At 39.8% G+C, this 25,633-nt stretch overlaps 1 protein-coding gene across 1 annotated transcript in view; it reads right to left on the bottom strand.

The window, feature by feature from the left end:
• grin2ca (glutamate receptor, ionotropic, N-methyl D-aspartate 2Ca) overlaps window positions 1-25,633 on the bottom strand; it is an 80,151-nt gene that overhangs the window by 43,053 nt on the left and 11,465 nt on the right. Inside the window, exon 2 of the mRNA XM_084744356.1 lies at window positions 11,175-11,625. Coding sequence (XP_084600482.1) covers window positions 11,175-11,609 — 435 coding nt within the window. The 5' untranslated portion in view covers window positions 11,610-11,625. The remainder of the gene's footprint in view (window positions 1-11,174; window positions 11,626-25,633) is intronic.

The following is a 25,633-nucleotide window of genomic DNA, read 5'->3' on the forward strand; positions in this document are numbered from 1 at the left end:
CTTGAGAACGTCATATAAATCTACTCATTTTCTTCTTCTCCTCGCTGTCCCACAGCAGATCTGTCAGTGTTACCGCAATTATTCCTGTACGTGCTGCTGCCCGCTCCACTCCAGCATCTGCAGCGACGCACAATCAGTTTGTTCCCCAACAGGTGCTCAGGCGTCAGAGTGTGTGTTTACGTGTGTGCTCGATTTTCTGTATGCCTTGTACATGCTTACCAGCCCAAGGGTCTGTCAGTGTTAAGCCCCATGCAAACTACAATCTCAACAGCTCAATTAGCAGAGAGCAGGCTGATAGCGCAGTCCAAATGAGCCTGGGGCATTACCACAGGCTCAGCTGCAGCTCCAAGCCTGAAGTCACGACCGCCCCGCCAGTGTGCAGAGCGTGTACAGTACCGTCCAAGGCATATGGTTAGTAGGAGAGTAAAATGAAACAAGCAGTCACAGTCGGTTACACAGAATGTAATATGATTTCTCCACCAGTAGTTATCACCTTTACAGCAGCCAAATGCAGACTAAAGAATTCAGTGGGCTTCAATAGAACATATGGTACAATGTGTTATACATGATGTTGGGTATCATTACTCAATATCGATTGAAATAACTCAGTACCAAGTGGTGCAGAAACTTTCTCCAGTCATGATACCTACATTCAATCCTTTTGGTATCTACATTCATTAAAAAAAGGCTTTGCTCGCAGCCAATCACTGCAGCCAATCACTGCAAAAAAATGTATCACAGAATACTTTATTGTTATCAGTATCACTTTAACGGTACAAGTATCAGTGCTGGTATTGTAATTTTTCTAAACAATACACAGCCTCAGTTATATGACGACATCTAAAGGCAAAATGATTATAGTAATTTAAATAGTTACTCGGACGTGGGGCAGATCTCTCTCCAAGAATTCTGAATCGTGCAACTGCTAAAAAAGGGAAACTGAATGTTTCTGTCCGATCTCCAACGGTCCAGAGTACCGTCGGGTGTGTCACTACACTGTGACATCACGGTTGGATGTGGTTACAGGTCCAACATGGTGGAAACTGTCAACCAGAAAGAATATTAAAGGGATGGTTCACCCAAACATGAGAAATGAGTCATTATCTACTCACCCTCATGTCGATTGAAGGTCAGATTTAGTTTTTTAGCGCACAAAACACTGCTGGAGTTTCACAGGAAAACTGAGTTGCAGAATCTCCAAAATGATGTTTTTTTTTCTTTTAAAAGAGTAACTTGTCGCTCCTGGTGCTGTCAAAATGATCAATATAGCAATACATATCTATTCTGAATGTTGAAAGTACTAATTTTCTGCAGTGTTGATACACAGATACCAGCTGTGCTTTCTTGCTCTCTCGTCTCTCCAACAGCGAGATGAAAATTTCAGTGTTGTGTCAATTTTTCCAGATACTGAATATTGATATTTTTCTAGGTATTATATAGGGCTAAGACGACTCTTATCTCCTGATTCGATATTGCGATTCTTAAGTATAGCGATTCTACAAATATCGCTATATGATATTTTTGATTTATTGTGAGTTTTGTTTGCTTTTTTCACTCTTTGTGAATATTTGAAGACCATTTTGTGATTAAATAACAAATTTTTCAGTTGAGAAACCTTCTATAGATGAATTAACCGAATAATAATCTCTTTGTTTCTAATTCAATGAAATCATTACTGAAAACTGAAGGTACTTCACTAGAGTAACTGTATGTTAGATTAGAACCTGTGTGTTTGTAAACCATGACTGTATTCAGTCAGTAAGCTGCACTTCCACAGTGTTGTCCACAGAAGCTCACAGTAATAGTCTACAGTCCCAAAGAAGATTACAGCCATTGAGTGGAAAGCTTAGCTTCTCAAGGCTGAGATTACATTTACAAGGATGAAATATACAGAAGAACTCATATCTGTTTACAAACACAGATACAGACACACTGCGGTGGTCAACTTTAACTTTTTAACCCTAAAATTCTGTCGCGTAGCTTCTAGTGCTCAGAACTTGCAGTGTTTTAAGACGTGCATCCAGAAGATAAGTTTGTGGATGTTTTGAAACTGGTCTGAGGTGGAGTTCGATGAGAGTGTAGAGCAGTGATTATCTCTAAACCACAGCTGTTTAGACAGGAGTGGTGGCTATGTCACCAAAACCAATACATTTTTTTTTTAAATTAACAGAGCCGGTACACAAACAGCAGTGTTTACCGGCTCTAAAACAGTCTGTGGATAGCTGAAGGTTATTTGAATGACTCGGGTGAGTGATGCCAATTGACAGACTTGGAATGCATCCAAAAATCTAAAGGAAACGAGACTGAAGGGGCCGAAACCACAATGAAATTATGTATTGCGGTAAACGTGTTGTGGCAGTGAGTGAAATTAGCACTGGAGATATGGAACACAAAGTGGTGTATGGTCCCCGGCTCCCCTCCCCTCTCGCTCTCCATCCTTCTATAAAGAGCGGTTTCTGGCCGAGGCTCTTTGCTGCGACATATGTCTGCCTCCGCCGCGCAGCAGGAAATGCCCTGGCACCAGCTTCCTGTGCTGCTGACGTCACGTAGATCCTGCACGGCAACCAGGAACAGACACACAAACCCCTGGCCGTTTTCCACTTAAACACCAAGATTACGATGCTGGATAGATGGCGTGGAGCAACAGAACTGAACTGAACCAATATGCAAATGAGCACTGAAGTTATTCCTACATTTGACGCCAAAATTAAGACATATGTAATTATTTCTACCTCCAATGCTATTCAAATAATTTAATTGTAGATTAATAATTGATTAATTGATTGATCCTTGCAGCTCTTTTTCACAGTTGCTTGTTTTTTGACGAGAAAGTCAGACATTTAGTCCACACACAACCCTGTCTCCTTCATATTACCAGTATATACAACACAATTTTTAACAACAAATACATTTGGGAGGACTGTTAATGCCACTTTTAATCGGCCGATGAAGAAAAAAGGTGCAAGGTGCAAGATTAATTCTGTTTTTGACATTTTTTGAGTTTATAATGCTCACCAGGGGATTGTGTGTGTGTGTGATCAAGTGATCTGCATTCTACCACTGGACTGATCAGCTTTTTTTTTTTGCATATTCATGACTGTATGCTGAAGGACGTCTGTGATTAAGAATTTTGGAAAAACTTTGAAAACCCTTTTTTAAAATTACTTTTGTGCCTTTATGTTTTTATGCATGGACGCTTTCTGTTTTCAGATCATCCCAGTCTCATGAACGTGATATCTCAAGAATGCGCTTGGGGAGTTTCTTTGAACTTGGTTCAAGCTTCCGCTTGGCTTGTGATTAACCGATTAGATTTTGGTGGTCAAAGCTCAAGGTCACAGTGACCTCACTAAAATATTTAACTCAAGAATTCATATTCTAATTACGACAAAATTACAGAGATATATCTGATAGAATAATGCATGTTTCTGACTGGAATCACACATGTATGACAAAAATTCAACACCTTTTATTCAGTGCCTTCAGAGCTGCAGGTCAGTGTAGTGTTTATTATTCCTTCAAAGCATCCTACATACTTTATATGAGTCTGGACAGACATGGATGTAAACTGTTACTTTACTGGCTGGTGGAGACAAACAAGGGGCCACAAATGATCAACATCTGCTTCAGTTTGAAATCTTGTTTCAGCTCAGGACAACATATGTGGAGGTCGTGTTAATATTGGTGGATCTCAGCTGGTTGCATTGGGCAGGTGTGGTGACATTGCAGTAGGTGCTTCACCATCTGTTGCCTGGGGAGGGTCTGCATGCATTAGTTTTGTTTATTAGACTTACAAAGATAAGAGTGCTTCTGTAATGTCTGAGCTATATCATCGGACTGTCACCTTTTGCGGTACAAAGTAGTGTTACGAGACAGGACGGGCCAGGGCTAGCTGGTTAGCATGCTAACTTCAGTGGATATCTTTGCAACACAATTCACAAAAGTCTCTGACATAATGTCAAAATGTTATTATGTACATTATGTCGATAATCTCAGAATGTTTTGAACTAATTTTACATATTGCTCTTTGCTCTTTTAAGTTACACTACATTTATGTTCTGAGTCACTGTCTTGCACCTCTGTGGCTGCTTTGTATGACTGCTCTGTACTTGCTGTACCTTAGTCTAGACAGGTTACACTGTAACTGTGCCAGTGGTTTTAAAATGCAGCGGGAGGTGAACTCAGAGACAAGTGAGTTCAGGTTGTAGCGACGGCAGACAGAGGAAAAAAAAAAAGAGGACTGCTCTAGTTCTGAGAAAAGCCTCGGGCTCATGTTCCTGCAAAGACAATCAGGGTTTTGCTCGTCTCTGTCTCGCGCTGTGTCCACTTATGGCACTGTGTGGCTCGGAGGATGTGATCTGTCAGACCTCGCGATGAATGCTTCAAAGGGTGGTTTGAATTTTAGGTCAGGATATTGAACTAGATGCATAATGAGAGGGAAGTAGAATTCATACTATGTCTGGTCAGGAATTATGAAGCTACAACAACCCCCTTGGGTCTGTAATTACTTCTGAAGGACGTCATTGGATTTCTTTATTTATTTTTTTCACTCAGAGAATCATCACAGCATTTCCAACCATGATATAACAAAACTGTTGTAGTAAAACCTGAAGGATTTTCACTTAAAGCTCTTCTTTGTCTAACTGAGATTCTGTATAATCTCATTAATGGTCCGTTCTGGTGTCACTAGCTTAAAGTCCCATAGAAGAACCATTTCTCCCTAACGTATCCCAAATAGTTTTAGTTTTAGAGGGAGTGTAATGGATCACTGCTCTGTATGCATCATCCCCCGTGGTCTGACCCGCATGTGATCCGTGGACTTAATTCCCAAAATGTGGATGCAGAGTTGTCATGAAAAGACAAGACAGATGCTGCTGTGTTTGACTTTGAAGCGCTCTGAATTTGCGCTCTTGCACCGGAGCAAGAACGACGGATTTAAAGAGCCGTCACGTTCGCCTCCGTCAAGTGAAATCTTGATGGTGACTTCGGGAATTTCGTGCAAGACTTGGGGAGCTTGTGTTCACATGAGGCCACTGCTTAAAAATATAATAATTTTGTTGTTTCGGTTGGAGGACTTGCTGAAGATCTGGCTAAGAAGCAGCCATATTTTAGCTTTTAAACCAGGTGCAGATCCAGCTTTCTCTGGGCTTCACAGACATTTCAGATGTTTGTGTCAGCCGTGATAACTACTATTGATTTATCCGCTGTTTACACATCGAGCAGACCCAGGGGAGCTGACTGATCTGCTGGCAATAGTGAAGAGCAGCTTTGATTTTCTTGTCCATCTGAAATAGCAAATGCATAAATAAGCAATGTTCTCTGTGGAGTGAACTTTCATCTTAACATTACTTCCTTCACTGGTTGAACTTTTCCTTGTCACTATATTTTTCTTTTTCTCATTGGGCAGAAAATGAAGAGGATAATGGCGTGTCTGCTCTGATGTTGCCAATCAACAAACTAAAATATCCTGGGGACAGGAATCAGTTTATCACCTAATTTTAGGCTGTCACTTCGAGAAAGATCAAACTCACAGCTTTCAGCGATACGTATGAAAAATGAATGAGCTCCATTGCTTTGTTGACTACCTTTGACAGCATCCCATAAATCAATCGACGGGCGGCGCCCCTGATTATTGAGAAGAAAACTCAAAGAGGGTTGGACTAAACTCATCTCTGTGTGTCTGGTACATAACTGTCATGTGCACATTGTTACATTTACATAACTTAATATTAATCAATTAAAGCATAAAGACAGTGGTTTATTGATCCCCAGAAAATCTGTAGACACTGCTGTTATCCATAGTTGTCCAAATATAACACAAAGCAAACAAAACACAAATATTTACTGCCTTTACTCATGTCATGTATATAACGAATAAAATTTCACCAAAAAATGTCCCATATACTGAACAATTGCGATGTCATTTTGAGACGTGAGGACGTGGTAGTCCATTGTTTTCCACTTGTAACTTCCACTTGGACTTATGCCATCTGGATTCTGTGATATGCTCCACTATAATCACTCTGGACAGCCTGATCCCAGAGGTAAAATGACACTACTCCAGCTCCCTCGGCGTGATGTAATCTATAATGGTCCCTTTGATGTTAAGCAGATATGCTGACAGACCTGCAGCCTGCCGCTGGCAGCCCCGTCTAAGCCGAGGCATCGGGTCACTGACGAGCTGTAAAGTGGGCCCAACAATCGGAAAAAGTCCGCAAATTTATGCATCAGCCTAAATACAGGAGATTTATCTATATTCAGTGTCAATCATGAAAGCTTTAGTTTGTTCATCTGAGATGAAGAGATGAAGAAAATTCAGATGATTTTTTTTTTTTTTTTTTGCATTTGTCTGGGTTTGATTTGATCCAATATAATACTTTACTGGAGCTCTTATTGTGAAATCTTGGTTGTCAGAACTTCCCACCTGCAACTGAAAACTCACTAACAAATAAGAGCTTTCAAAACTATATTTTTATACAACAGTAACAAAACTCTGATCTACTATAAAACACCTCTCTCAAACAAGTTTGGAGGTTTTGCCACTTAATTTTCACAACACACCAGTGGCAGTCCTGACAACAGGAAAATGGTCTCCAGCAATCTAAATGCAAAAGACCTGCAGTGAAAGGGTCAAAACATGTAAACCACATATGGAGCACTGACTGCATGAGGGCCCAGAACTATAGGACATTGTTAATTGCCTGCGAAATATCAAATCATCATGTGAGGCAGGAAGGCGTACGTGTCAATCAGAGGCCCGGTGTCTCAGTGGGTAGCAGAATATTAAGGTTGGTTTCCAACTGTAATGCACTCTTAATGCATTCCCTACACAGCACATATTAATGGTTTCAACTTCCTTTGCCGGCTAATTACTGATAAAAAGCAGTCATTCATTTTAACAGCTGCCAGCCTTCGTCATCAGGCTTATTTCTTATTACACGTGTTTATTTGGTAATTTATTATGATCGGGTCGCTGTTACTGTCCTCAAGTTAGAATAGTTAGAGTGCAAATGAGCAGCAGGAGGCATTAACTGCTGAGTGACATCTCTTTTATTACCCTCGAGAAGCCATGCTGATGGCAGGATCACCCAACATGTTTTCTGGAATGGATGCAGCTGACAGGGGAGCCGTATGAATTAAGGAAATTACTGGAGTCTTCCTAGCATCTCCTCGTCTCTGACAAAATAGAAAATGCTGCAAGACTCGACATGGCTCAACAATAGGGCTAATCCACTTGCCCAGGCCGACTAAAATGCCACGTTGGGTGTGTAAATCTGGCAACTCACTTGCCTGACCAGGCAAGTGGTAAAAAAACAAAACTCTTGATAATTAGTTGATTGTTAAAGAATGGTTTAAAGAGTCTTTTTGCAGGGCTTCAACCAGTATTTTTCAACATGAGATGTTGTTTTGTGATGCCAAGCTCTGTGTCATCTTTTGCAGGAGACACCAGAAAAAAAAAAGCCATTCTGAAAGGATTACAGTTGGTGTCCCTAGCTGAGCCTTTTGCAGTGGGTGATCAGGCTCCTATAGATGGATCTCTGCTGCTAAACCTTCCAGCTTCAAATATAAAAGCAGTTTAATGGTTTATATGTGTCACAAGCATCCCTCGAGTCTTTTATCTCATCTTAGATCTACTGATAATGATTCAACACCATCTGTAGAGTCCAGAAATTTTATATAGTGACCAATTAACACTAAACACGTCAATGCATATAATTGATGCATTGAACAAATTAGAGATTTGTGTTTTATGTTTGACCTTTACAAAGTTCCCTAATTCATTTCTTGCTTCTTGAACCTCTGCAACTCTAATAAATTCCTGAGTAAATTGGTATTTCTGATATTTATTCATCATTATGTCAGTTTAAAATGACAGATTGTGCCTCTCCATCTATCTGATGCTCATTATGGGCGTCATAATGAGCACAGAAATTAATACACATGCAGGCTTTGGTGTGATTATTAGACTGTTTTCAAGAAAATAAATCTGCACCTTGGGGTGAATCATGATTAAAAGTATTTCATTTTTGCTTTAATGGTTGTAATTACCACAAGCTCGACTGCAGACTCTGTTTGAACTTATTAATTGAATATCTAAATTACAAAACTGAACCATCTATTTAAATTCAGTGAAAGCTTGGAGTGATTTACACCTGACAACAAATGGGAGGAATGGAGATCTTAAAAAGTGACATTAACATGAATTTGCTGGTATGGAGGGTTATAGCGAGGTGATGATGACTTGGACAAGAGGAAAAAATCTGATCTTATGTGTCTCACATGAGCAAATGATAAAACAGCAGCAGTGAAAGTGAATTTCTGTTCAGTGCTACTTTAGATTTCTACTCCTTGATATTTACTTGACAGCTGTTGTTGCTGCTTAATTGCACGTAAAAACTTTACATCCACCATATTCATGTTGGGCCGATGGATGATGCCATCACTGAGCCCTCTACCATAGTAGTGATTGAAAAGCCTTCCATATTTGATGTAGTGTGTCCCATTAGAGTTGCCGTAAGGCAGGAGTTGTTGGCAAAGTTGTTGACATGTGGGAGAGCAAATCAAAAAGAAGCTGTTGCTGCTGGTCGTTGCACTGGATCTCCATTTATTTTAGTTTTTTGTATGAAAGCTTTCTAGTTAGGCGATCCAAAGACACTTGTTTGTATTGATGGTCATGGTATTTATTTTCCGCGGGCCGATTTTTGTACGTTTCTTTCAATCATGCTGTTGTTATTTGCTCTTCCTGCTCTTCACTTAGCCTCCTCACTATAGTTAGTCAGCTAACTTTGAACAGCCCCCTTCTCCCTGCCAAAAAATATCACTGTCCATCATATAATTCAGTAGACATCGACCAACTCTTCACTATATATGATTATTTTATAAAATATGATGCCTTGTTATAGAAAAACACTGTTTAGATACATTATTAGCTCTACCTTACCCAACATTACATTAAAATGCTGCATAAATGTGGATCTATGATAAGTATCCAGTATATTTAACTTTTTTATCCTGATCTGCACAATGAGTACTTCTGCTTGTCAATACTCAAGTAGTATGGTAGTTAATTTTGACTTAAAAATTCAAATAAAAGACTTTATCTTGCAGTGGAGTGATTTACACTTTCATATATGGCTGTTTTTACTTGAAGCGTCTACAAGAATTTTTCACAATGTGTTGATTTTGGAGGCCCCTGTGAGCAGGAGCGGTTGTTTCCTCTGCTATAACCTCAACATATAATGTCCAAAGTCTTCGTTTCAGCTGGCTAACGTACTCACTGTAACTTCACCTGTTTGTTTAACTGTAAGCGCAGGCTCTTCCGGTCTGCAGGCCCCATATCATTTCATCTGCTTTCAAGGTGAATCTGACCCAGTGGCAATAACCGCAGGAATAGCTAATTGTCTTTGTTTGCTAGGTCATGTAGAGGCATCGGTATTAAATTTTGTAACCAGCCATAACCTGCCTGTTGTAGTATGTTTAAGTGGAAGATCTGAATATTTCTTGCATCACTGCAAATCATAAGTATCTGCAGAGGAGTTCTCCTCCCAGCCCTGAGCTCTATAATTACATGAGAGTGTTTACGACAAACCGTGAGACCTCATCATCATCATCGCAGATGTGTAATTTATTAGTGTTTCCGTATATATGAAACAATACTCTGCAGGCTTTTCCATAATGCTCTCAGATTGATCAGCCTGGAGATATTATACCTGTCCTCTGTAGCTCCACACCTGCCTGAGTCTCCTAAAACTTGGAATTTATTGCCGTTACAAACCAGGATGATGGTGTGATATGATGAAAAGCCATTGGCTTGCCCCTGTTAGCGTATGAATTTGAGAGTCTGTCATTTAGCCTCTAACATCAGGAAAATTACATGTGATTTATAACCCAGAGGTGGACTATAGCTACTGGCATTTCTACAGCTGCTATTTAGCAGCTGATGATCTGTATTCACCCCGACATTTCTTGCGTTCATTACTTTATACGCTCTCTGTTTAGCTGCAGTATCTTATGTGAGCTGCTGACTGTGAATCATATCAATAAGAAATTACTTGAAGATTTAATCAGGCTCCTTTACCCAGAATGCATCTGTCTCTCTTTCTCTCAGACTCACTGTGTTCAATTTTTTAATATAGACCTGTGAGCAGCCTGAGTCCTTGCTATGGAGTTTCTTGGTGGTTTTCTTACAAATTTCTGGGGTTCATTTGATCAGTTTCCAATTATATTCAACAATTAGGGTTACATAAGCTGTGGCTGTTTGGACTGGGAGAACTAATCGATTCTCTTAAAGGGACAGTTTACCTCAAAATCAAAAGTTTATTTTTGTCCTGTGGCCTATGGGGCTATTTATTCATCTATGCTGTTTAGGTATAAGTTGAGTCTGCATTCCCTCCAGTATAATGGCACTCGTCCTGTGGTGCTCAAAGTGCCTAAAAAGTTCATTTGAAAAACTCAACTGCAATGTCTCTTCCCAAAAGCCATGACCTGGTTGCTCAGAATAATCTACAGACCTTGTTGTCAGCCGTTTGATGTACGTAGGAAATAGAGACGTACCAACTGCAATTATCATGACCGATTCTAATTTCCAAATTTTCATGGGTCCGACCTGCCAATTCTGATTTTGGCACAGTCTCCTGAGATCTCATAGCGAACATAATTTCATGTGATCTAGTCACGTGATTTATAAAACCTAGCATTTGTTCTGTTAGCTTGATGCTAACACATGATGGGAAGTTAAATTCATATTAAGAAGAATGTTAATTTAGGTGGCACTATAATTTTGGCTAAAGACTTATTTTTCATGGTTCACTTACACAACACAAGCTTGATAAGCAGGAGCAGCTGAAATGTACATCAAAAAGTATTTTATTTCTACTTTTTACATCCAGTATAAGAATGATGCTGCTGAAATACAAAAAGAAAGACTGACTGACATGTGATGTGCAGAGTTGTTGGAAATATGCCCAGTGATACAGTTTCTATGAGAGAATAATTTAACTTTTCCCAAGGTCAAAGGTTAAAAAAGTGAGCACATGATAGTATCGTGATAGTTTGGAATCAGGAGGTAAGTGTATCATCCCAGCCCTACCGGCTGTAGATAAAATCCCAACCAGCTCTTTACTGGTCTTCTCCTGGACTCTCCTTGTCCCCACTCCTGTCCCCATCCCCACACTGACCTTGTACGGCAGGACAACAGCCGAGCCTCCACTGATGCCCACGATGGGCACAGCTGTCTGAGTGGAAATGAAGTCCAAGATCTGCGCCACGGCCTCCGAGCCAACGTTGTCCTCGAACACCACGCCATGAACCCGGTTGGTGGAGAGGGTGTCGCAGATGCGGGTGAGCAGCGCCCGCGGGTTTGTGTTGTTGACCAGCACAGTGATGGGGTTCACTTCCAGAGGCAGGTCCATGAAGTTCTCCCGGCTCAAACGGCCCTTAATCTCCGTCTGGTAGGCCGAGCCGCTGAACACCACCGCCACGTTCACAGAGGGCATGGGAATCCCGAACGGCCTTCCTGAACAGCAGGGCACGGTGCAGAACAACAGCAGCAGCAGCAGCAGCGGCGGCGGCCACCACGGGGAGTCGCTCAAGCAGCCTAGACGAACGCCCATCTCAGTCACCTACTGCCTGGAGGAGGGGTCAGAGTGGAGGGAGGGGTCAGGAGAGGGGATTTACATGTTAGATACACAGGAGCAGTTGCTGTCTTTTTCTGAAATGTTGTCATAATACTCAGTAATCCCAGCTGGCCGGGCCAGGCCGGGCAAACCAAACTGCCTTTTGTTTAGAGTTGGCTTATTTTGATTAATGACCTTTTAGCTTCATCTCTGCTCAGTGCTGGTCGGCCTGCCATAACTAAGACAGTGTAAGAGCCCATTAACGGAGCCCACAGTAGTATTTTTAGATTGTGTCAGCGTGCGACATGAGGCTGTGGCCAGGCTGTTGCGTCTTAGGGTGGCAGCTGCCACCCTGCTGCTGTTGTATTCTGCGGTCCAACCCAACAGATGGTGTCCAGTGTTTAATGCAACAAATGGAGAACAAGAGGATTTATAATTTTTCTCTCGTGACATTACTTTTGAAGCTGTTGCTTAATTTTTCCAGCGGGCCAGAGCATTCAAACTTAATCTGCCAAAGGTCTGCATGCATGGTTTTGGCTCTGCGGATTAATTGAAATCCATAGTCTCATTATTATGATTTGTAAGCTGTTTGTGAAAGTTTTTCTTCTCTAGTTTTGGAACTGACATTTCAATTATTCAAACAGCAAAGTCTGTATTTACAAAAGGATTCAAATCCCTAAGTTGGCCTTTGAAAAAAGCCAAGCTCTTTGTGCAACGTTGCATCACTAATGGACTGGATTGCAACCAGTAACTCTTGGCCAAACTATCTTAATTTCTTCCAAACCCCTAATTGCTTTGCTTTCTGCCCTCTGGAAGGTAATGGAGGAGAAACACCATGGCAGAGCGCCGTGATGTCAAACCCTGTAGTGTTAGTTTAACATTCACATTGTAGCCAGACAGCGGTTTGTGTTGCGCTGTCAGACAGACTTAGGCTCTTTGTCAAATCTGTCACAGTAGTGTTTGTGGCCCTGAGGGAGTGCTGCATACTGGTCCCCTGTCACACAGATCTGATCCACCATGTGATGGAATCCCAGTGGGGTGAATATATTGTAATCCCTCGGTAATCCCTGCCAGGCGTCATGGCCTACGGCTTGATTGTAGTGTATAAACTTATCAAGAGATTTGGCTACTGCACGAGGCTCAGTGTAGCTGTGTGGTGCAGCTCTCTCCATGTTCTACTTCCTGTGTGGGACTGAGCACACTGTAAAAAAATCATACAGACTTATCTTTTCTCATTAAATTGACATAAATATAAAAGTTTCATTTATGCATGGCCACTTAAAACACGTAAAACACAGAGTTCAATCAACCCATCCAATTAAGTTTTTTAAGATACACAATCAGCATTTTAGCAGATTTCCCAGCATGCATTGTTTGGGAGTTAAAACCCTCCTCAGATCCTTCCTTTTGTAGAGTGTTTTGAAGAAAACATATATGATGAAAACATCCTGTATCTTACACTTTAATATAAGTCATGGTTGCTTGCTTTCACAATAATGAAAAAACTGTGAATTTAGGTTGTCAAAAGTATCAATACTTTTTCAGTACCACATTATTCAACACAAAACTAAGTTCCCGTTTAAGACTTCAGTACAGTTCAGTCTCTCTTTTCTTGCCTGAACTTCTTAATTAAAAAAAAAAAGAAAAGACTTCAATAGGTATCAAGTATGTTTTTTTTATTCTAGTATTGTATCAAAGTTTAAAATTGTAGTAATGCTGGAACAAAGTCACTCCTGCAGGAGCAGCTGCAAGTTCTTTGTGAGAAAGTGTAAAAGGAAATCAAGTTTGTTTGTAATGTTGGGCTCAACTTAATATCTTAAGCTCATTAAACATGTTTTCTCAAGTACATCTGACTTAAATGTTTACTTGTTTTGAAGCATTACAAAATTACCTCAGCTTGTCTTTTGAAATTCAGCTATATTAAAAGTCCAAGGCAGCCTGAATAGTTTATTTTTACAGTGCAGTGAGCTCCTCTCGGAGGACTGCAAACAGGCAGACGGGGACGTTCTGCTGGAGGGTCTCCTGAATACTTATCACGGGATTGTTTTTCCAGTCGCGTCACATGGTGAAATCCAAATAAAAGACATCACACACGCGTGGGAAGCTGTACATGCTATGTCCTACATGCGATTCTCCAGGTAGCCGCTGCCTCGTAAATCATTTTATAAATTGATTAGTCCCCATCGTGAGAGGGCATCTGCCACATTCCTCTCAATGACACGAGCCATGTCTCAGCAGCGACAGCGGGGGAATAGTTTAGGGTTAATGTGCGTGGTGAAAACGCTTAAAAGCTTCGACCTTCCACGTGTTTAATCAAGGCAGGGAAACCGCTGAGGCAGATATATGAAGGTCGAATCCTGGGGTGGTGGATATAGAATTAAACCAAACAGGGAATGAGTCATCAATAACTTTGTGACAAGGATTTGTATTGTAAACTTGCCTTCTAATACCAATAGAGCTGCAAAGATTAATCATATAAATGATTATTAATCAACTGTAAAATTAATCTTCAACTATGTTGTTGACTGATTAATCCTTCTGAGTCATTTTTAAAGAAAAAAAATGTCAAAATTCTTTCATCTCAGCTTGTCAAATGTGAATATTTTCTGGTGTCTTTATTCCTCTCTGACAGTAAACTTTTGAGGACATCATCTTGGACCGATCATCATTTTCTGACATTTTATTGACAAAACAATTAATTGATCAGTCATGTAAATGACGGACAGCTTAATCACAATTACAGTAAAGACTTAAAAACACATGTATGGACCTTTATTTCAACTGACAAGATTCCAACATGATTAATTAACTGATTAATCGAGAGAGTAATCGGATACATTTATCAACAGTGCAAATAATCGGAAGTTGTGGCTCTAAATACCAAGGCAGGGAAACTACACTTAACAACAGAGGCCCAGTCTGGCAAACTGTCGCTTCCAGTGTACCTTATCTAATGTTTAGGTTCTGAATCGTGCAGTCAGCTAAGCTTCGTGACGCAGCTGAATTGCAGATTGGCTCTGTAGATTTGCCGGGCACTGACCTCTCAAAAATCAGCCTGAATCTGTAAACTGCACCGATACATAAAGGAAAGAGGCTTTTCATCTGTGCTCGGACTAAATCCTCCAAAAAGATTCCTGTGTACACAAGGGTTGAAGGCTTCACTCTGATTTTTTTGGGATCAAAAGTCACTGTGGACATCCATTGGGTTGAGAGATTAAAAAAAAAAAAAAGGACGATGCATGACGAGGTACATCCATCCTGAATCATCACGACACACAGTCTATCTGGCTCTGGAGCCTGATTGTGGCAGACACAAGGCACGTAGTGTAGTTTGAGCTGCGTGAGCAGGAGACAGGTTGCTGTTTGCGTCATGACGCCGTTACAAACTGGATGCAGCATGAGTCACACTGTATCTGGTGCCCAAGTGAGTGGAATCAATTACTACAAAGACTCTGCTGTCCTTATGTTATATAAAGACATGCTGCTATGACCCATTTGGTCTAAACTTCATATGAACCTGCTCATTCTTATGTCATCACACTCAGTTAAATAATCTTATTCTTCCTAAACATGTAAGTACAAACCTATTTTGCTGACATGTAATCAGCCTCCAGCCAAATGCTGGTAAAATATGGAAGAAGCTGGTAAATTTCAGACACAAAATAATAACAGCAATGATTTACTGTTGTGTGGCTCGTTAAAACTGAACATATATCTGTTGTGCTCATCGAGTAGTGACCAATAAATGAAATAAGAAATATAAATCTATGTGCCGTCCTCTCCTCGCATGGAATGTCTTTTGGAAGTTGTCATTGGAAAATTTGAATTTGAGTTTTGACTCTTTGAGGTTGCCGTAGCTGCTCAGTGTGAAGTATTGAAGCCATAGATGTATTATAATTAACTAGACATAGCATACAAACAGATAGTTGCTCGCCTGGCACATGAGCCAAAAAAGTTTTCTAGCGTCCAGGTTTACTTCCTGGATACACGGGCCACTGAATACGGGCAGTAGTGTTTTGCCACCGGCTGTGACTTCCCACTCAGAGTCATAACTGACCTTGTTTTCAGTTCGAGGTGTCTGTTAACAGTTTTAGAGAAGTCTCTTTCATAATGGTGGGGGAAATGGTTTTTGGGCTGAAGGGGAATTTAACTGGGAAAAATTTGGCGGCGAGAAAGAGCAGCAATGTCCTGCCCAGTTAGAAATGTGAAGCCAGCAGCTATTAGTTTGTTTCCACAGATCAAAGTAAATATGCGCCCAAAAGTCTGAGCGCACATGTCGTTTTATGTTGAGCATGTGATGTAAAATGGACTTCAAAACTTGAGGCTGCTGGAGCTGCCCGCCCTGTTTCAGTGTTTCGACCATTTCAGTGTCATTATCACAGAGGAGCAGATCTGCAAGTGTCCATTTCCACTGTTGGAAGAAGTAAAGATGCAACATCACTGTTTCAGCATCTAGACAGACTGCGTCCCTGACCACCTGCTCTGTTGGCTTAAGCAATAAGGGAGCAGAATTAATCCGTTCTGGCTGCATTTGCACACTTTTTGACATTGTGTAGCCCTCTGATCTGCCCGACACACATGAAGTAAACACGTGTAAATACAGTAGAGTGTGTCAAAAGCAGAAAATGCTGTTTTCAGCTTTACGGATATGGTGATTTCCTGCATTTCTCTGTTTATTATCATTTTAAATCGAGTATCTTTGGGGGCTGGACTGACGAAACAAGACATTCAAGGATCACTTTGGACTTTGAAAAACTGAAATTGACATTTTTCACTATTTTCTGACATTTTATAGACATTGCCTAGATTAAACATGGTAATTAACTTTGTCTTTGTTGTTATGGCTTATAAATGAGCCAGTTTGCACAGGACCGAGTAAAAACTAACTTTTGGCTAATAGATTTCTGACTAAGGCAAGTGAAAAAATCATTCTTATGTAACAATCTTATTTTCAGGAGATTATGGACAAACGAAAACACACTTATTATATTAAATTTCTAATACTTTTACCTGTAACTGAGGATGAGAACGTCCCCCGTCTGCCTGTTTGTTATTGCCTTTACTTAATTTAAAATATCTAAGTAGTTCCTCCACCACTGATTAAAAAAGCACACTCACGCTGCACAATCCTATCTCCCTGGGCAGATTATTTAAAGAGCTGAAGTGTTTCTTTCAACCTGTCTCACTGGCCTCTTGCCAAAGTGACTACAAGTACAAAGGAACATAGAAAAGTGAGTGAAGGAGCTGCTTCAAAAATAGCTCCAAGCAACCACTTTCCTATTTAACGTTCTACTGATGATGTGAAAATTGTGAAAATAATCTACTGAGAGATTGGATTTATTAACGCTTAACGTGAGACCACGTTCTCGAAGAAAAGACCTGCTCCGAAACGTCAGCAGTCCCTCACTGTCAGTCTCTATATCCTCTGCTTTGAGTGTTGTTTTCCTAACAAACATTTAAGATGTGCTTATCCCCCTCTAGTGGGTGACATATGGTGGAAGCAGTTTTCTTTACAGAATTAGCTGCCATTCAAGAAGGCTGCATTCAAAATAGCTGCACACTATCAGGTCATTTTCTTCCCTCGTGGTTTATTCTGGCCTTCCTTCCTTCACACTCCTGACATCTGGACGGTTTGATAAACTGAAAAGGTAATAATGCAAATATCCACATCTGCATGTTCAGCCGGCACATATGTTATCTGCTCCTGTTAGTTGAATATTGTTGATAAGGTGAATTGAATTTCCTGCACACACTGACACTTCCTGCTCAGTATGTATGGCCTTCGCAGACTCAGTGATGAGAATATGAACATTTTAATACACACTGGGCACAATACATCCTATATGTAGATATATACTGTAATCTCACACATTGTTTTTTTTTTCTTCACGGTATAATTTACGTCTCATTTATTTTCTTATTTTGTTCTGCAGGGCTGTGTTCCTTTCAAAAAATTGTAGCCATCATTATCACTCATTCTTGAGAACTGGAACCAAACCAAACCAATTCAGTTATGATGGGAAAATATATTTTAAAAGATCCAACTTTTGTCTATTAATCATTGTAAATTGCAGCTGAGGACTTGAATTTTGTCAACTCTGTCAGACACACACAAAAAACACATTTGGCGTACAATTATTTTTTAGTTTTTTTGTTGCTGTAAACTCATTTTATAAATCCTTAAAAACATATATTTAATGAATATAACTGAAAACAACTCTCCATGACTTCTTTATTACAGAGCTGACGTCACATACAGGGGCCCAAGAGTGGCACTGACTTATTTTGTTTTATTTATATGTTCATATATTTTTATTAAATCAAAAAAAGTACTAATTTCAAACACATTATTCAGTTATTAAACAGAACTGAGAGTTGTCACCTCCGTCAACATCTTACAAAGTTGATAAAATGAAAGTTTTTTCATTTCACAGTATAGTCGTCATGAGCAGCCATTTTAGTTTTTAAAGTTGCTCAGAGTTCTTTAAATGCTAACCACACATTTTTAAACCATAATTCATATTTAGCTTTGATTTAAAAAGCGCTGTGATTTAGACACATTTAATAGCAATACTGTGGAATGAATTAGTTGTTTTTTTGAAACCAAGAAGTGAGACAAGGTCCTTAATCCTTTTTATGTCTGACTAAATAAAGTTTAAAGAATAAAAAAAGATATGATGGAGTTCTGTGACACAACTTTAAAGGGCCACATTTTCAGAAAAAGTAACAAAGATGATTTTAAATGCACATTTACATTTATATTATCAGCAGGTATTATTGCTTTTAGATTTTGAAGGCTTTTAGCACATTTTTTAACAGTTCGAAGTTGTGAATTCTTGTCTTTTCTGGCAGAAATAACAAATAACTGGAATTAGACAGGGTTAGAATTTCACAGTGGTCTTTGGAGGAGTCCTATTTTCCAGTGTGCACAGCTACTAAAACACATTATGTGCACATGTATACATTTTCAGGGTTGCTGCAAAACCTTTTCAACTGTTACAACTACAGACAGTTAATAGTTAATAATATTTCATAGAAGCTAAATATAAGAACAGAAGGCTGCTGTTTCAACACAGGCAACATTTCCTACTTCTTGCACACACACACTTTCATGAATCATATAAGCATCATCATCGGTGAATGTAAACTAATGTGAAGAGTTCTTGAGTCCAAATAAACTTGCCGGGACATTTGTTTTTTCTTTTTTACATGTGAGAACTTGACAGGCGTGCAGAAACAGCTGTTTTCCGCTCTAACGCTCTCTCTCATTAACTGTCCCTTCACCTCCCCGCCATTTAACCTTCCGTCTGTGGATTGTCATAATCAGGGAGGGAAAAAAAAAAAAACGGAATTAGAGCCGAAAGTTCTATTTACGATCACAAAAAGCAAGCAGGAATCAAAGTAAGTGACATGTTCAGTCTGTCTGTCTGTCAGTCACCTCTGCTTCGCTCAGGTGGCACAAACAGCAAACAGCACACACAGCATTGTGTTAATCAGTGAAGATAAATATTCTGTAATTATAATGTAATGAGCGAATAAACACACAACATAGGCATATTTATACTATCATTTATTTCAAGAGGAGCTCATGTGCTTTAGTACTAAGACATGGTTTGTCTCAGTTTTTCAAGAACAATCATTTTTTTTGTATTTTTATTCAATGTCATTTCTTTGTGGTGTCAAATCATTGTGCTTCCCCACAATAGGTTCACTTACTGTATCCTGTAAACTCAAATTCTCCAGCTCTTCATTTTCTGATATTGACCACATACAAGAAGTTGTGAAAAAAAATGGCATCTATTGATGAGTTGCTGCTGAGGTGACAAGTCCTCCAACTGATTCCTGATCCAGCTCATTAACGTGAGGCGGCGGCGGTAAATACATCTGGCTGAGGAGTGAAGTCTCATTGGCTCGGTGTTTAATGACGGCTTTTATATTCCGGGCATGACGCCTCCGCTGCAGCTGTTTAACAATGTGCACCTGCCCTGTCTCCCGCCACATGATCAATACACTCGGCCATGCGGCAGCGCTCTGCGTCTGCGGCTCACGCTGATAAACTCGTCCTCCTCTGTGTCATCATCAGTAAAACTGCTGACCGTCCAAACAGGCCAGGACAATTTCTGATATTACACCATGCTCCAAGAGTTTTGTACTAATCAATGACCCCTAGTGACCTCTATAGGAATCATACGAAAACAGATAGGACTTTTGCACAAACCAGCCATTCACTTTGGCTTTTATCACCCGTCCACTTAAGCTACAACGCTCTGTAATCGACAAGAGCAAAGTCACAAGAGAAATGAGTCCATCTTCACTTTATAAATGAGTGAAGTAGCTAATTAGAGCGAAGAACCAACGGAGACCTCCGGTGAGAATCTGCTGCATCACCATACAAAATGATTCTTGCTGTATCAATATTTGCTTTAATGCTTGGCTTGAGAGCTGAAACGTGTTGTGACTCTCTGAACACTGTCCTTTGTTTGTTGCTGTCCTCCTAAGAAAAACAGTAGCAGTCATTTGTTTTCAGTGCCTTAATACAACGTGTTTATGTTTATCTGACACCTGAATTATGACTCTTGTCTTGTTAAACACTCACAAAATGTCACGGGGAGGCTGTCGGCGTGGAAAGTGTTGCAACTTTAAAGAGACTGTTCACCCACTAAATCAAACACGCATAATTTTTCCTCTTACCTGTAGTGCTATTTATCTATCTAGATTGTTCTGGTGTCAGTTGCAGAGTTTTGGAGATACTGGCTAAAGAGATGTCTGCTTTCTTTTAAACTAAATGGCACTTGACTTGTGATGCTCAAAGTGCCAAAAAATACATTTGATAAATTCATCGCCAGTGTCTCTTTCCAGACAGAAATCATGATCCAGTCACTCAAGATAATCCAATCCAGTTTTGTCCTGGCAGAATGAAAGTAGTTCTGGTAGATTCTACAGCAGAAATAAAGTAGTTCCTGCGTGAAACTGCTCGCAACAAGGTCTGTGGATTATCTTGAGTTACTGGGTCTTGATTTCTGAAAAGAAACATTGGTGTTGAGTTTTTAAAAAGTATCTTTTTATGTTTTGAGCACAATAAACCAACCATGGATAAATAGCACTATACTGTAGGTAAGAGGGAAAATATGTAGTTTTGATTTTGGGGTGATATGTCCCTTTAACACTACAGTTTGCTGTCTTCTATCAAAAGTCAATATAGGTCCCTTTTGACCAGTCAAGTCTGTCTCTAACCAAGTTGTTATCAGAGCCTGATGGATGCTGGATCTTTTTGGACTGATGGGGAGTAAAATAATCTGGATATTAATATTTCAGCTCATATTCTTTATACAGAATACAACTTAGAGAATGAAGAATATATACATAAAGACACAATTTTAGCATTAAAAGTGTAAGATAAGACTTGTGACAAAGATATATAATGGCGGCAGGATATTTTACAGTTTAACTGTATCATCCAGAGATTTGTGTGATTCCTTGTCAGATTTGTTTGGAGGACTTGTTGTCATCCTCAGGAGTGACTAAATATCGGGTGGGAAGTTTTTGCTGCAGTATGTGTTTTTACAATATTTGACAAATAAAGTATCTCAGATTGAAGACTGAGAACAGTTTGAAGTCAATATCAACTCCGTGGTAGTTTGTTGTGGATATTCTGTGCTTTGGAGAAGTGAATTAATTATGTGACATTTTAATTTCAGTATTTATAGAAACTTTACAAAGACTTTCCATTATAATAGATACAGCTTGCTACCATTAATCCATCCATCCATTCATTTTTAAGAACGTGATAAGTTTCATAAATATGGGATTTATTGTACGACTATTGAATTCTATTAAATTTGCATTGTGATGTGAGTGTGACTCAGTGGAAGTTACCCCCTGAATTAGGATCAGTGTTTTCTGAGCTTGATTGTTTAATAATAAGAGGAAAAATTTGACCTCCACTATAACTTTACAGAGTGAGGACTAATTTATAACCACATAATTACGACGGTCACGTCCCTTTTTGCTTCACCTGTATGAAAATGTTTAACTAAGCTCTGATTTAAAAAATACAGCCGTTCTAATCTCCTTAAATTTACAACCATTTAACTACATTTAACTAATCTGTAGACTCATCAGCATCACAACTACAGTCCAAGCACAAAGAGGTGACAAGCCAAAAAAAAATTTGCATCCAAAAATACCCAGAGTGTGACATAGTTGGCTTGTGTCCACAGGTTTGAGTCAATGTCAAATCTAAAGTATTTTGTATATTCGGTTTTCTCTTCAGGCTGTAGTAAATCCAAAGCTTCTCTCTGCTGGTCTAAATGTGCTTCCTCTTAAGTATCTTGACCCATCTCTGATAAACACAACAATATCTGGAGCCAAAATCATAGATAGATCTACAACCCAGCATCTATCTCTGACCCGTCCCTGCAGGTCCTGACCGATTATTTGGGGAATGCTGAATCAGACCATCTTAAGCCAGATCATCATCATAAATAAAGCTGCATCTCATGCTGTTATCCTTTCTTTGGACATCTGTTCAGAATGCAGAAGACACAAGACAAACTGAAACAAAGCCAAATTCAGTCCTCAGTTTATAATTTATCCGTGAATTGTTTGGCTGCTCTTGGCTGGTCCTCTAAAACATTTGAACAGCTTATAACATTAGTTATAGGCCAATACAGAGTCACAACAAAGCAGCAAACATGCTGTTAGCTTTGTTAGGGCTCTATTTAAACACATTAAGACAACAACTGGTCTTTATATTCATGAGGCTGAGTCTGGCACAGCTCCACATGGCTCAGCGCTGAGTAATGGAAATGGAGTTAATTAAGTGTTAGACCAGTTTCTCAATCGCAGTAGTCCAGATAAAGAACATTAGACTGTACTGTTGTACAAGTCCCAGAGAAAAAAGGCAAAAATAACTTTAATTTCCAATAACAAATACCAATACCAAAAGCAATCACACTATGGATTTTTTAACTGCTTGTGTGACAGTTCAAGGTCAGGTTCTTTCAGCTGAACACTTTCAATATCAGAATCATAAATCCAGATAATAGATGGTATGAATGTGATGTCACAGTAGGCGGAGTCACTATGGTTAGACCCACTGAGTGACAAAAAGACTGCTGAGTGGCAGTGTCGGCGTTCAGCTTGGAAGCCACGAAAACACAACAAACACATCTAAAATGAGAAAGAACTGTTGCGTGATAAGCTGTAAAAATTCAACAAGAGCAATCATTTTAGAAACTGACAAAAGCAACTTGGAAATAACATTGGATAACATCATAGTATTTGATGTAGGATAATCATGTACTGTATGGTTTCTCACTCCATTAGATGATGGTATGCTTTATAACATTTTATAAAGTAGCATGAAACTTCAAAATAAAAGCTGCATGTTAGTATTTGTTTCCTGAATGTCTTAGCGTCAGAAGTCCTGTACAAGAAGCTGAGTCTGAGGCTGAATTTAGCAAACCTCGGTGGGACAGCAGAGCGCGCAAACAACTGCTGCATCCGTGCCATTAAGTTCGCAAATATCCAATTAAATATTAATGAACAAAAATTGCCATCCTGTGTAGGTGCTCACTATCCCAGAACCTCACAATTAGTGTTTGTTTCAGTCACAGTCTGAGACTTTTTTGTTTTAATGGGTTGCAATGCCCTTTTTTAGATCACACCAATCATACCTGCCACTTCTGTGATGCGATTCCTTTAGTTATTTCAGCTGAACTGAAGCATGTAGTGAACTGGTTACTTGTCCTTTATGGAACAGTGGAAGGAAAGATATAGGACAAAACAAAGGTAATAGCTGTTCAAATAAAAAAAAAAGATTTTATGTAAAGATGAAAGAATAAACTTATGTTGACAATATTCTAATACATTTTAAAATGGGCATAAAGCCACAGAATGCACATATACAGAAAAGTAACAGCTGGTGCAATATTTCAGAAGATTATGGTAGACTGCTTATTCACAGAAAGTACTTCTAATTTCTGCAATAAAACTAAATCATCACATCTATGTCCTTATGGATTTAACAAAAGTTTAATACCAATAATACTCTTATTTCACCTTCTCCCAGGTTGGTCCTGCTTACATTAGTTATTTTTGGGAGTAGTGAATGCCATAAATGCTCTATATAGGGTGACCATTTGGGGTGTGTGGCGTTTGGATCAGCACATTCAGGATGTCCGGATTTCTTGGCTCCCATTATTGCTTCTTTGCAGCATTGTCTGGGGTCATGCCTGATCCGTGAGCCCTTCCTCTAGGCTAGCTGCTTGTGTGAAAAAGTTGCAATGAACATCTTGTGGTCAGTTGGTTGATTGTTATGCTCTTGTCCAACCAAATTCATTGGTCAGACAGCGGTGCTGCTTTAAGAAAGAGAGAAGCTCCTTAATCCTCTATTGTTTGGGGTGGGACGTAACGCAGACCTGATGTATTTTGCCTACTCAGTTCCAATCTGACACCATGTCAAAGAAGCAGCATAATCTCTACATTGGCCCCCAGCCTCAGAGGACAGAAGAGCTGAGTGGATAAAAAGTTTATTGTTGATGGCAACGTGGATTTTATTCTGCCCGACTGCTTTCTTTACGAATGCCTGCCAGTAACATTTCAAGCTCAATGACGTATAAATGTAAGCGGTTCATGACCCGACTCCAAATTCAAAAGCTAGTTAAGTTTTGTCATGTGTTTTTTTGTTGTTTTACTGTTTATATTTTGTAGGTTATCCTGTTGAATTTGGCATTACCGTGTTGCTAAAGCTGGGGTGATGTCAGACTGAGGGACGGTTAAGAGAACCCTGTTAGTATTGAGCCTTATTTGAAGCTGACTAAGTAATGACATTTGCAGGGTTGAGGCTGATTCAGTTAATCTTGACATAACATGCTTAAAGTTTAAACAAATTTAAAGTCTATTATATTCAACGTGTCATGTGTCTAAATTGCACCAAAGTTTTTGAAATGTTCCTAGGACAGACAAAGATTCCCTCCTTTATACTTAGATTGTCGTAGGCAAATATAATACTTGTAATACAGGAAATAAAATCCTCACTCTTAGGTGGTGAGGTGGAGCATAAAGGTGCAGAGACCAGGGTGATGGCTGGGCATGTAGCCCGCCACATCAGCTAAAGGCCGAACTCAAACCAGATGCTTTTGTCTCCTTTTTGGACCCATTTGGACAAAATATCTTGAGTTTTCCATTTCCTGAAGGTCAGCTTTCAGGATTCCTAATTCCTGCTGTGACTAACTCTTGAGCAGCTTGGCAGAGGTCCCCTGCCGGCCATCTCTAAACCTGTCTGCTGATTTACTGCCCGGCTCTTTACGGTACAGTTTTCTGTATCATGGCCTTGTGATAAATGGCAGCCTCACGCTGTCATATGAAAAGGTATAAGACCAAGCAAGTATCCAGCAGCGTTTCCTGCAGAGGTGCGGCCGAAGTGAAACGACAGTGGAGGCTTTTCAGTCCAAACCACATGTGATTTATCTGTTTTTGCTGACCCCTGAAGACAGAGGGACGTGAAACAGATTCACTCAGAGATATTGGTTTTTGTCACAGACCCCCTGCCTTCATGTCTGCCTGTGGCGCTGCCGACATATTTAAGACATGCACGCCTCTACATTAACAATACACGACAGGTGATTGATCGGCCATGGGATGAAAACCTGTCCGAGTGAAATCCCAATAAATCTGGTGTGATCTTTACTGCTGTGTCTGAGTAAGGGGGGTGGGGGGGTAAGTGAAGGTCCTGAAATGTCTTGTAAATTTTCACATACTGCAAGAGGAATCAATTGAAGGGTATTCGACGGTGGTGGCTGGCGTCTCTGTGCATTAAAGGATTTAAATATTCAGGAGAGAAGTGGGGCTGAACGGAGCAGTTGGATTTTCTGACTCTATAGCATCAGAGGGGCCGTGATCAGCAGGTTTTAAATGCCACAGCAGATGGAAAGCTATGTAGTTGTGCTTTATTACTGTTCTGTCTTTGAAATCCCATCTAGTGCAGAAACTCAGTTCCCTCCCTAGCGTGTGTGGTA

The sequence above is a fragment of the Lutjanus erythropterus genome, chromosome 19, assembly GCF_056507025.1.
Source record: "Lutjanus erythropterus isolate fLutEry1 chromosome 19, fLutEry1.hap2, whole genome shotgun sequence".
Lineage (NCBI taxonomy): Eukaryota > Metazoa > Chordata > Actinopteri > Lutjaniformes > Lutjanidae > Lutjanus > Lutjanus erythropterus.